Source organism: Sminthopsis crassicaudata, chromosome 1 (genome assembly GCF_048593235.1).
Source record: "Sminthopsis crassicaudata isolate SCR6 chromosome 1, ASM4859323v1, whole genome shotgun sequence".
In the NCBI taxonomy this organism is placed as follows: domain Eukaryota; kingdom Metazoa; phylum Chordata; class Mammalia; order Dasyuromorphia; family Dasyuridae; genus Sminthopsis; species Sminthopsis crassicaudata.
The window spans coordinates 529,810,198-529,823,330 of NC_133617.1; the positions used below are offsets into that span (position 1 = coordinate 529,810,198).

General features: G+C 34.1%; 1 protein-coding gene across 1 annotated transcript; it reads right to left on the reverse strand.

The window, feature by feature from the left end:
- Window positions 1-418: 418 nt before the first annotated feature.
- HEMGN (hemogen) lies at window positions 419-12,667 on the reverse strand. The gene is made up of 4 exons (XM_074281822.1): window positions 12,523-12,667; window positions 10,002-10,092; window positions 2,214-4,411; window positions 419-1,097 (listed from the first exon to the last, which is right to left on the reverse strand). Exons 1-4 carry the CDS (start codon window positions 12,599-12,601, stop codon window positions 982-984), a joined length of 2,484 nt encoding a protein of 827 aa, XP_074137923.1. The 5' UTR covers window positions 12,602-12,667; the 3' UTR covers window positions 419-981.
- Window positions 12,668-13,133: the final 466 nt, after the last annotated feature.

A 13,133-nucleotide genomic window follows, 5' to 3' on the forward strand; every position in this document is an offset into this window, starting at 1 on the left:
GGACTAAGAGCACAGTATTGGCTTCTTTTAACTAGGGAAGGCAGGAGGGAGAGTTTAAGGGAAAAGATATAAGCAATCCTGGGCAAGCAAAGATAATATGCAGAGTGTCCCAAAAGTCTGAGTGCAGTTTTTGGCTTTAATGCTCTTAAAATTACACTGAATCTTTTGGGACACAATATTTTAAAAAATTAAAATTATACTGGTGAATCTTCCTTCAAGGGCTCAGATATCTTGGTTCCATTAACCTGTAAATAAAACTGTTCATGTTTTGAGATTTCAAATCTATGTGTTTGGAGTAAAGTGTGCTAGACACTCAAATTCCTAGTTTATCAGGATCCAAGCAATGACCCAGAGGAATGAGGAGTTCCACAAAGTGTATCCTATTGCTTAACATAAGGAAAAAGTCTCAACACAAAGGTCATATATGTAAAATTTTTATTTAGTTAAAAATAGATCAAAACCAAAACACACAAAAAATTAGCTATTATGCACACATCAGGTAGGTTTTGAGGATCCTATAGTAATACATAAAACTGCTACACTAATAAGACAACCAACTTTTTAAAAAGCCTAAACAAAAAAAATAATGAAATTATTACTGTGTTAATATTTGAATTAAGTTTACTAGAAAATAAGAAACTGCCAAAGAAAGGTTTAAAATGTTCCTGGTTACCTAATCTCTTAATATCAAGAATTAATTAAAACAATTTTATTTTCTGAGGGACAATTAGATAGCCCTCAGATATTTTTCCTCCCACCCTTAAACAATCTGCTCCAACCTATCCCTAATTCCCCAGCACACACAAATGAGTCACCATAGCTGAAGGCAGGTCTTTAGATTTGTTATTTCAGATAGAGTGCAAATAGGAAAATATCCTTGAGTTAAATTATTATTGAATATCATAGAGATCTGTACTTTATTGCACTTAGAGAAATTGTGCATTTAAAACATTAGAATATTGTATCTTTAGTTTGAAACTATTATGGTTGAGGTAGCTGTTGAAATCTGTAGTAATCAATCTCTGCATTATTCTCCTGGGAAAGGTTCAGAATTGCAGACTTTTCTGGTTCCTCTACTTTTGTTATTTTTTTCAACTCTGTAAAACAAAATAAAATAGACATAAGTGGTTTGCAACAAAATTCCAGAATGTAAATACTTAGAGATTAGTTATTATCTTGATTTTAATCGACTCTAGTTTTGTATTCCTAAAGGTATTCATATCTACTTTTTGGGGGGTGAGCGTATATTCATTAAGATATGGTAAAATTTCAAAATTAACACCCAATTAAGTAAAATTCCCTATCACGATGTTTAGTTGAATTCTCCTTTTAAAAGGAGCTATATGACAAAGAAATGAGTTATCAAGGGTTTAAAAGTCCAGGAAATATCATAGGGCCAATAGGAATTCATCTAAATATTCTACTTTTTCACACAATATTGAAGGAATAGAACTTATGTTCAGAATGATGGCCATAAAACACTGTGAGACCACCAATCATTAGGAAAGAATTCAGTTATGTTCAAAAAACCCAAAACACTCAGGAATTTGCAAAAAAATTAAATTAAACACACTTTTCCTTAATCACCCTGGTTAATTTTTATTATTTTTATTTTAAGTTTCATTTCTGCTAGATTCCTATCTCTTCATTGGCTAAAAAAGTGTTTCAAGTTTTTTCTTTTTTATTTCCTCAAATTGAAACCACAAATCCAATGTTGACTAATTTCAGCTCTTGAGATAAGGGGTTCAACCCTAGTTGTAAAATAAACCAAAATCAGTGTACCTGAAGGTCATAAATACTCTAGTGAAAGGAACATTTGAGAATCTTTAGCTTAATTGCTCTGGGATGGCACAGGTGATAGAATGGTTAGAGGTCTGGGCATGGAGACCTGAGAGATTTGAGTTCAAAAATGGCTTCAGATCACATGCTGGGCATGTCATTTATGATCCTGGGCAAGTCATTTAACTTATTTGCCTTAGTTTCCTCATCTATAAAATGGAGATAATAATAGTGCCTGCTTTCTGGGGTTTTGTGAGGATTAAATAGATAATAATCATAAAGTACTTAGCACAATGTCTGGCACCTAGTTAGCTATTATTATTATTAAGAAACTTGCCCAGGATTCAATATACTTGAATATTTTAAATCCAGCTAGTTACTAAATGAAAACTTTTGCTTTTATTTGAACATTTTAATGGAAGAGGGAAGCCTACTTGGAAGGCAAATGATTGCTGTAGCAGTTTCTCCATGTGTTCCAGGATCCTGAACTTCAGGCATATCATTTGGGAGGCATGTTTCAGTATGGCATTCTTCAGGACCAGCTGTCTTGTGACATATTTTAGCCAAGAGAGTCTTAGGCATTGCTGCTTCTTGGTATGTTTTAGGGACATATTTTTCAAACACAGATGTTTTCTGGCTGATATTAGTTGTGAGCTCTTTGGCCACAGCTGTATCTTGGTATGTTTCCAAAGAATACTCTTTAATTACATTTCTTTCTTGGCATTTTTTAAGCAAAAGATCTTCAGGCACAACCCTTTCTGGAGACATTTTAAGGGCATGCTTTTCAAATACATTTTTTTCCTGGCATGTTTTAGTAAAAAAAACTTCATGTCTGGCTATTTCTTGGTAGGCTTTAGGGGTATATTTTTCAGGCATAACTCTTTCCTGGTGTGTTTTAGGAGGAAGATCTTTGGGCACAGCTGTTTCTTGGTGTGTGCTAGAGGTATGTTTTTCCAGTGCCTCTATTTCCTGGAATGACTTAGGAAAGCTATTTTCACACACAGTTATTCCTTGATACATTTTAGGAACATCTTTTTCAGACATCGCTCTTTCCTGGCATGTCTCAGGAGAGCAATCTTTAGGCACAGTTGCTTCTTGACATGTTATAGAGGTGTGTTTTTCTGGCACAACTGTTTCTTGGTATGTTTTAAGGGTGTATCTTTCAGATACAGCTGTCTCCTGGTATGATTTTGGAGAAACTTCTTCAGGAACAGCTGTTTCTTGGCTTTTCTTGGGTGCATAGTTTTCAGTGATAGCTATTTCTTGATGTGTTTTCAGAGAGCAATCTTTAGGAACCGCTGTTTCTTGGTATCTTTTAGAAGAGAAAGATCCAGGTACAACTGTCTCTTGACAAGTTTCTAGGGTGTGTTTTTCAGGCACAGCTATCTCTTGGCATGTTTTAGAAGAAAGTGCTTCATAAGTGGCTGTTTCTTGGCATCTTTTCGGTGAAGAATTTTCAGTTCTCGCTCTTTCTTGGAATGGTCTAGGAGAAAGATCTTCAGGCACATTCATTTCTTGGTATGTGTCAAGAGTATTTTCAGTGATAGCTGTTTTTGGATGTATTTTTGGAAAGCAATCTTTAAAAACAGCTGTTTCTTGATATCTTTTAGGAGAGAAAGATTCACATACAACTGTTCCTTGGTATGTTTTAGGAGATGGTAGTTTAAACCCAGCGATTTCTTTGTGTGTTGTAGAGGTATGCTTTTCAGGCACAGCTATTTCTTGGCTTGTTTTAGGAGAGAGATCTTCCAGTGCAGAGGCTTCTTGGTAGGTTTCAAGGGTGTTTTTTGCAGACACATCTATTTTTTGACATGGTTTAGGAGAAAGCTCTCCAGGGACAACTGTTTCTTGGAATCTTGTAGGTGCAGAGTTTTCAGGGATAGCTGTTTCTTGATGTATTTTTGGAGAACATTCTTTAGGAAGAGATTTTTCTTGGTATCTTTTAGGAGAGAAAGATTCACATACATCAGTTTCTTGGCACGTGTTCGGAGACAGTTCTTTAAACCCAGTGGTTTCTTGGTATGTTGTAGAGGTATGCTTTTCAGGCAAAGGTGTTTCCTGGCATGTTTCAGGAGAAAGCTCTTCAGCTACAGCTGCTTCTTGGCATGCCTTAGGTTCAGAGTTTTCAGTGATGGCTGTTTCTTGTCTTTTTTTTGGAGGGCAATCTTTAGAAAAAGATTTTTCTGGATACCTTTTAGGAGAGAAAGATACAGGTTCAACTACTTCTTGGCATGTTGTAGGAGGCATCTCTTTAAATACAGTGGTTTCTTGGTATGCTGTGGAGGTATGGTTTTCAGACACAGCTGTTTCCTGGCATGTTTTAGGAGAAAGATCTTTAGACTCAGAAGTTTCTTGGTATGTTTCAGTTGTATAGTTTTGCGGAATAGCTTCATGTTGATATGTTTTAGGGATTTGTTCTATCACAGTCGCTTCTTGGTTTTCTATAGAATCAAAATCCTTGGCGGCAGTCACTGGTGACTCCTTCTGTTGCTGTAGACATGGTAGTTCTTTCTTTGCTTTTTCTTCATCTTCCGCACTCACAAGTTGTGGAGAAGATCCCTTCTTTGCTTCTTTAATTTGTGGTAGGCCTCGGCTTTTTGCTGTTCTTTGTCGTTTGCTTTGATTTTGTGATCTGTTAGGATAACAAAAGAAGATTCAAGAACAAGAAGATTCAGCATAAATATAAAAATATAGCATTATAGTGTAACTCCAAGCTTCTTAAACTTTTTCTACTCTTGACCTTTTTTTGCCCGAGAAATTTTTTTTAAATTTCAATAGTATTTTATTTTTCTAAATACACTTTTCAACATTCATTTTTAAAAAACTTTTTGTTCTGAATTTTTCTTCTCTCCCTTAGCACCTTCTTCCAAGACAGTGTGTAATTTAATATACATTAGATATGTGTGATTCTTTTAAACATGAGAAAGAAAAACAAACAAAAAGCTGAAAATACTATGATTCAATTCATATTCGGACTCCATATTTCTCTTTCTGAATGCAAATGGCATTTTCCATCCCAAGTCTAATGGAATTGCTTTGAATCACCATATTGTTGAGAAGAGCCAAATCCATCACAGTTGTTCATCTCATAATCTTGATACTACCATGTACAATATTCTAGTTTTTCTCACTTCACTCAGTATCAGTTCATGTCAGTTTTTCCAGACTTTTCTGAAACCAGCCTGTTCATCATTTCTTATAGGACAGTAATATCCCATTACATTTATATACAACAACTTATTCATTCTTCAATTAAAGCTGTCCAAGAAATTTTTATATAGGTATAAAATATATATAAAATACGTATGCAAATAAAACATTTACTTATAACGAATCATAATTTTGCAATCCCCACATTCAGTTACATGATCCCATGGCACAGGTGGGGAAACTTTTTTTTTTTTCTGCCAAGAGCCATTTGGATATTTATAACATCATTCATAGGCCATACAAAATTATCAACTTATAGAACTCAAGCAGTAGAAGTAGTTTTAGTGCCTATCTTTTAGCTCATCATCACTGTCAATTGCCTTAGCAAATGATTTTGAAGAACTTATACACTCAGATGTTCCCCATCCCTGCCCATATAGGGTTGCAACCCATAATTTAAGATGTTTTGGTATAACTACAGTTAGATAGGAGTAAAAACTGAGCTTAAAGCCAATCTAGTTGAGAATCAGAGCCCAGAGTTTGCATCCCCAAAGAGGTGATTAAAATACAATTTCAGCCAGGATTTAGGAGTGAGAAGGTAGGAAAAGGTATAATACTATACTGTATTGTTAGGTTTAGAGCAAGACATTTAGTCTAATCTTTTACAGAAGAAAAAACAGGTTTTGTGAATTTGCCTAGCAATCCACAAACTTGGAATCAAATCTGGGTCCTCTGATAAATCTAACACTTTTTCCACTATGTCTATAGACAAGATGACTTCTAGGTCTAATTCTGTTATGTCAGTTTATGTTGTCCTATGGAAGGAAAAAAGTTTTGAGAGAAGAAATTTAGTACTAATGACTTGGTCAGGTTCAGGTCGATCTGATATTAGGAATGAGATGCTGTGATATAGCACCTTTTGAGCCTTCCTTTAAAGTAGCAATGCTGTGTAATGGATAGGATGTGTATCCTGAAGTCAGAAAGGTCTAAATTCAAATCCCACTCTAGATAATTACTAGCTAGCTATGTGGCCCTGGACAAGTCATGTATCTCCATATGCCTCAATTTATGATAGCGCCTACCTCCTGGGGTTGTTCTGAAGATCAGAAAAGATAATATTTGTAAAACAGGTACTTAACAAATGCTTGTTTTTTTCTTTTCTGACCTGGAGTTTTTCTTGAAAAATAAGTCCAGTAATAACAAGAAGAAAATAAGAAGGTTCCTATATGATTCAAATTGTGCTTTACTTTCAAGATCTTAAAATCTCTTCCCAAACTAGTTGGCAAATCAGAAGCCAATAATAATGTCTTTATCTCCAACTTTAACTTCTGTGTATTATCTGGCTTTTGACTAACAGCCACTTTTTCCTCATGATTTCATCTTTATTTCTGGCTTCCATGCAATTTGCAGCTTTTGCTTTGACTTTCTTGATCTGGCTTACAGCTCAGTCTAGAACAGCTTTCTATTTTGGTATCTTATGTAAAAGCGTGGGCAGCTAGATGGCACTGAGGTGAGACTGTTAGACTTGCAGTCAAGGAGACTTCTTTTCCTGAATTCAAATCTGCCTTAGACATTTTTAGATATTTACTATGAGCAAGTCACTTAATTTGGGTTGCCTCAGTTTTCCTCAACTGTAAAATGAGCTGGAGAAGGAAATGGCAAATTCCAGGCAAGAAAGCCCCAAAAGGAGTTATAAAGAATCAGATAGGCTTAAACTAAATAACTAAAATTAAAAAAAAACAAACAAACAAACAAAAAAAAAACACCTAAATAACAAAATGTAAAGGACTGGATTTAGAAGGCATTTGTATAATACTAGCTGTCATACAGTACTTTAAAGTTTACCAAATCATATTAGTGAGTGGAGGATGGGTAGAAGGAGGGAGAAAATTTGTAACTGAATTTTTTTTAAAATTTTTTTAGTTGGGGAAAAAAAAATGTGTTTCCATTTACCAGAGTTAAGTGACTTATGTTCAGGGTCACATAGCTAGTAAGTGTCTGAAGTCAAATTTAAACTCAGATCCTCCTGATTCCAGGGCCAATGTTCTATCTACTTCATCACTTAGCTACCTCTAATTTATTTTTTTTCTGCCTCTAATTTATTATAGAAACATTTATAGAAAATATAGGGGCAGGTTTGTTGTGGTTATTTTGATTTTTGATAATTTAATTTAAAATTTTAAAATGTTTAAATATTTTAAATTGTTAAAATATTTAGAATTAGTAAATTATTTCTTTAAAATATTTTCACATCAAATCAGCAAATACTTATTGAATGCTAGATATAGTCAAAACATTACACATGAAAATTATTGTACATGATTTGACCCTGGCAATATTTTATTTACTGACAAGTTTCTGAACTTGTATAAAAATTGGTTTTAAATTCCTTAATCCAATAGCTCCAGAATAACAAAACCTCATTTTGACAATATCAGGTTACTGAGAAAATTTATAATTCTGAGCCACTGATTTTCTAATTTTTTATTTTAAAAATGTCCTAGCAGTCTTTACAGGAACAAACAAATGGATAAAGTATGTGTATTGTGCAGGTTTTAATATGTAAAATCATTGAAGAATCTCAGAATTGAAACATTATCAGAGGCCATGTAGCCCAACCCCTACCTCAACAAGAATATGTTTATATACATATGTACATATACAAGTACATATAACACACTTATAACAAACCAAGCAAGTATTCATCTAACCAGAACAATCTACACAGTAACAATATTGTAAAGATAATCAACTTTGAAAAACTTAGAAACTCTAATCAACATAATAATCAACCACAATTCCCAAAGACTCATAATGAAACATGCTGTCCATCTCCAGAAAGAGAAATGACAGACTCAGAGTGCATCTTGAAGCATATTTGTTCTTTTTTTTCTTTTTTATGAAGTTGGGGGTGGGGCATGGCTAACATGAAAATTTGTTTTACATGATTATACATATTTGTAATGGGTTTTTCTTTTCTTCTCAAGGAAAGAGAGAAGGGAGAGAATTTGGAACTGAAAATAAAATTCAAATCTACACACACACACGTAGTCATCTAGACTGCATAAAGACCTCAAGTGAGTCCATGAGCACATATATCTCGGACAGGCACAACAAATGAACAATAATCTGGATGCAGAGTTGTATAGGAAGAGAAGAACAGGCAGGATTGCATTTTGGAAACTACTTTTTCAATGATTTCAAGTTGCCCTGTGTCTGAAAAACTTATTTTTTTAGACGACAGAATTTTCTGATTAATGCTTTGCATCTACAAATTAAAAGAGTCAAGATCACAGGCAATCTAAAGAACAATGAATAGAAATAGAACATATATTTTGAAAATTAAATTGAAAAAGCAAATTTTGTCCTATTACCATTAATGACTTCCATGCAAGAAGTATCCTAGAAGTTGTCACTAATAATCTATATGATAGAAAATATAAGTAGCTCAGTCATTTGGTAAGATTGACATCCTGAATATTACGTTATCTATGAAATATTAAGAGAACCAGAGGAGAGTTTCCAGTGCATTGGGCATATTCTCTATAAATTTATGGAAATCCTCTAAAAATTTATGGAAAGATATGGATAATTCAGAGAATGAAGGAGCTAATAAGATGAAAAAACACTAATGGAGAGGTCCCTCATATCTCAAATATGGGAGATGCTTAATGCTTATCAAATTTGTTTTTATTTTTGGAGGCAATTGGGATTGAGTCCTAAGTCACACAACTAGTAAGCATGTGAAGTCAAAGTTGAACGTAGCTCCTCCTGACTTCAGGGCCAGTGTTTTATCCATTGCACCACCCAACTTCCCCTAATGCTTATCAAATTGAAATGAAATAGCTTAAATTGATATCATGGTTTTCCAAAAGCAACAAATATGTATCAACCCCAAGATTACAAAGTCTGTTCTCTTATTCTCCTACCACTGGTGAAAAAGAATTACAGTAAGAATAAGAAAGCATGGTCTCTATCTGGCCTCAGTCATTTAGTATTTGCTAGTCTGTGGACCACTCACTTAAACCCCCAGGAAAATCTATTTGTTCTTCTGTAACACAGGAATCAGAGAATTTAGAGCTGAATGGACAAGTAAAGATTATCTTGTCCAACTCCTTCATTTTGTAGATGAGGAGAGTGAGATCCTGAGGAGTAGCATGCATAGTCTTATAGTCTTTAAGAATAAAAGTTAGAAAACAGCTAGATGGCACAATAGATAGAACACCAACCCTGGTTTCAGGAGGACTTGAGTTCAAATCTGACCTGAGACACATTACTAGCTGTGTGACACTGATTGTCTCTCCTCCCCAAAAAAAAGTAAGAAGAAAGGATGAAATTTGACTTCTGACTCTAAAGTCCTGTGTTCTTACTCCTAAACCATATAACAGTCTCCACAGAAGAAAATATTTGTTCTTTCCACTACATGTGGTTTTTAGTTTATTTTTAAGTAAACAATAATAATAAACATGTTATATATAAATAATAAATCTATCTATATGTTATATATATAATCTGTAAATCTATAAATAATAAATAAAAGTTAAATGATGATATATTTATATGATATATATATATTATATATATAATATTTACAAAATGTTAATGACCCCATTTGGAGTTTCTAGACAAAGATACAGAGATTTGTCGTTTCCTTCTCCAGCTCATTTTACAGATGAGGTGAACAGTTAAGTGACTTGTCCAGGATCACACAGCTAATAAGTATCCGGGACCAGATTTGAACCAGGAAGATAAGTCTTCCTGATTCTAGCCAAGAAATTCTATCTACTGTGCCATCTGTCTGCCCCACTTTCCAAATGAAAAAACTGAGGTCAGAGAGGTCAACTGATTTGTCCAAGATCACACAGCTAGTAAACGTCCAAGGTGGAATTTGAATTCAAGTGTTGCTGTCCCTAAGTCCAGTGTTATCCCCTCTATTTCAATGACTCTCTGTGTGAAAGCACTTTATGAACTCTACATATGAATAGAAACAATTAGTGTCATTCACGTTTTTGTCTAGATTTCATCAGGTGCCATCTTTACAATGTACTTATGTTCTGTTGTAACTAATTTACCCAAGCAACTGTGGTGTTTGTCTTTCTTGAGCTTCAGCTTTTCTTTTCCTGAGGAGCTCTCGGTTCCGCAAACATCGGGTTCCTATGATCTCTGTGGGACCAAGGTAAAATAACTTGATAAAGCAAAGGAAATAAAATATAATTGGCCCATACTGAAGAATGGGATGACAGAATCTCTATACCCAATAGTTTCAGAATGCAATTGAAATCTTCCATTTGGGAGTAATTGGGATCCATTCCTCTCTTTACCCCCTCAATCAAATTTCTCTTAGCAACAAGTTCTGACCTCAAACATTACTACCATCCTAAGGGTGAAGAGGAACAATTCTGAGCACAAAGGAGATCTCAGTCTCCAGATGTCTATGCCTGTATCTGCACAAGAGCTCCTTGAATAAATGACATTTCACTGAATCTTCACAAAACCATGAGACTTGTGTTTGGGCCATGGAACCATGACCAGAGGAACATAGCTACCTTTATATAAAACTTCAATTCTTTTGAAGAGTAGGTCCTTTGGAAAGTTTAATCTGCAAACTTAAAATCATGCTCCATTCAGACCCTATTGTCCTATCCTTCTTTTATCTGACAAACTTCTTGAATATCACTCATCTACCAAAGGGATCCAAGACAGGACATGCAGCTGAAAGTTGCCCACAAAACTCCACTGCAGCTTGAATCAAATTAAACTGTAATTGAAAAAAGATTAACCAAAAAAAAAAAAGATACTATATAAATAATATTACATTGTGGTTTTCTAAATAATATGCAATCCTTAAGAATCCATTTCTATTTGAGTTTGATACCACTGCTCTACACCCCTGCCTATATATCTTCCCCACTCATTTCCTCCTTAACTCATTACATTCTAGTTCTTTGATCTACCATTAACTAGCTTTGAGAATTTTAGCAAGTCACTTTATTCCTTTGAGTTCAATTCACTCATAAAATATAAAATGAGTTTGACTACTCTGTAATCTTGTCTTCATCAGTCTTTCAACCTTAGTTCTAACTTTTCCCACTATAACCAGTGTGATAGGTTCATTGGCCCCTTGTTCATTTTTACTTCTCTGCCTTAGGTCATGTTGATGTCTTCTCTACATCCTACCCATGTTTCAAAGTTCACCTCAAATCTCATCATTTCCATGAAACCTTCCTTTGCTGCCCTTCCAGCCAACAGTGATATCTCCTTCCTCTGAACTTCTTATATTTTCTATGTATACCAAATCATTTTTAAGTTATTGAAATGTAACCCAGGTTATCCTTTTTGAATGCATATAGCTTATTTCCATTATATTCAATGAGGAAATGAATCAATGCTTAATATGAGGAAGCATAAAACTTCTTGAGAGAGTATCAGAGGACTATAAAATCGTAGAGTTTAGAAGAAACTTTAGCGGTCCCCTGGTCCGGTGCCAATCAGAAGTAGAATTCTTCTCTACTACATGCCTGACAAGTGGTCATTTATTTTCCCCTGAGCCATGTGCTCCAGTTTTTTTAATACTTATATCGTCATAAAGGTTATATGGACAAATTCATTACTTGCATGCATCTTTGCAAACAAATTATATTTACAATCATTTTAAAGAAATATTAATCAACAAGCAGATATAGTCCTGTAGTATATAAAATCCAAAATGAAAGGCATTTAGAAACTCAATGGATGTTATTTTCCATTAAAATTATTGTTTCCTAAGGTAATAAAATGGTGGATTTTTATGATCCCTTTATTTGTAGAATGACGAATTATCTTTTCCTAGTGTCCAGTTTATTCTTGAGTTCTTAGATTATTTACATTATTTAGATTAGAGATCTCACCTGTTATCTTTTGGGCCTTCAGTTTCTTCTAAAACTTTCTACATATTGAATATGGAATTTGTTCAAGATCCATGGTTTACTCATTGTGCCCACATAAGTTATTTCTAGTTTAAAATTTAAAATCCCAATATTTTGTAATAGATGCCCCACATGATAAAAAAAAATAAAATAAAATCCTTGTATTCTTGAAGAATCAATCATTAGTAAAAAGAATAATAATAATAATAATAATAAGGGCAACCATGATAATAATGAAAAGCAAATAATTTACTCAAAAACGTATAAGATTTGTTTTGATCATACTTCAAAAAATAACCTAAACAAACATATTTCTCTGTCCACCTGTTTCTTCTATTCCTTGTCTTCTCAAACACTCACATATATCACGTAGGTCTATGTTCTAAATAATTAATATTTACCCATCATTTTTTCAGTTATTTAGCTTTAATTTTCTAAGATTCAAGGAATAATTATTTTATTAACTTTTTTCATTTCCTCAGATTGTAAATTTAAAAGTTCTATGTCAACTTTTAGAATCATAGAACTAGAGACCAACAACAAGATGCATAATGTCCTATTTCCCACTATTATTAGTAAATATTCATCAATGGCCTGTGAAAGATTCACACAGAAGTGAATATAATCCCTGCTATATCCAACTGCCACCACTTTAGTCTCTGCAACTAACTTTTTTTGTTGTTGTTACCTGGAACATTGTCTTCTTTCTGGCTAAGTGCAGACATCTCAAAATCCGGGTGAGGTTGGTCCCTTTTTACATTATTCATCCTGCTTCAGTTGGTCATTACAGTTTAGTGTGACTGCCACAAATGCCAGCCTAGCAGCTGATTCAACACTTTTTGAAACAAACATTAGTCTTCCCGCCCAAATGTCTTATCTGGTCAGACCACAGCTGTGTGGCTGGCTCCATTTTCTTTATCTTTCTCTAAAGGTGTGTAAAGGGGAAAGTGTTTGGTAATGTATCCTTGCTCTTTTTCATCGAATTATCCTTGTTAGAGTGAGGCCTTCTGATAACACCCTGGCTTATAAATATTTCCTACCATTCAGCATCTGTTTGAGCATATCTGCCCAACTGCACACTTACTTAAATGTTCTTCCTGCTTACATAGTTTTCCCGCCCAGTGCATTTTCTCTCGTATTCTCATAAGATGACATAAAGAATTTTGCTTTTTAAGTGACTAGCCAAATTTAATAACTGAGACATAAGAAAAATTATCAGTTGTTAGATTTTTAAAAAACAGTCTTGATCATTTGCAAGTGATCCATGATAACCAGTAAAGCAAATGGCTATGTACCCAG

What these genes read in the sequence shown, in the direction of transcription:
- HEMGN (XM_074281822.1), bottom strand. Translation starts at nt 12,601, where the DNA reads ATGAATAATGTAAAAAGGGACCAACCTCACCCGGATTTTGAGATGTCT. An exon ending in GAAAGAAGACAATGTTCCAG is followed by an intron (nt 10,093 to 12,522) that starts GTAACAACAACA and finishes TTGGTCCCACAG; the next exon opens with AGATCATAGGAACCCGATGT. An exon ending in CAAACACCACAGTTGCTTGG is followed by an intron (nt 4,412 to 10,001) that starts GTAAATTAGTTA and finishes TTATCCTAACAG; the next exon opens with ATCACAAAATCAAAGCAAAC.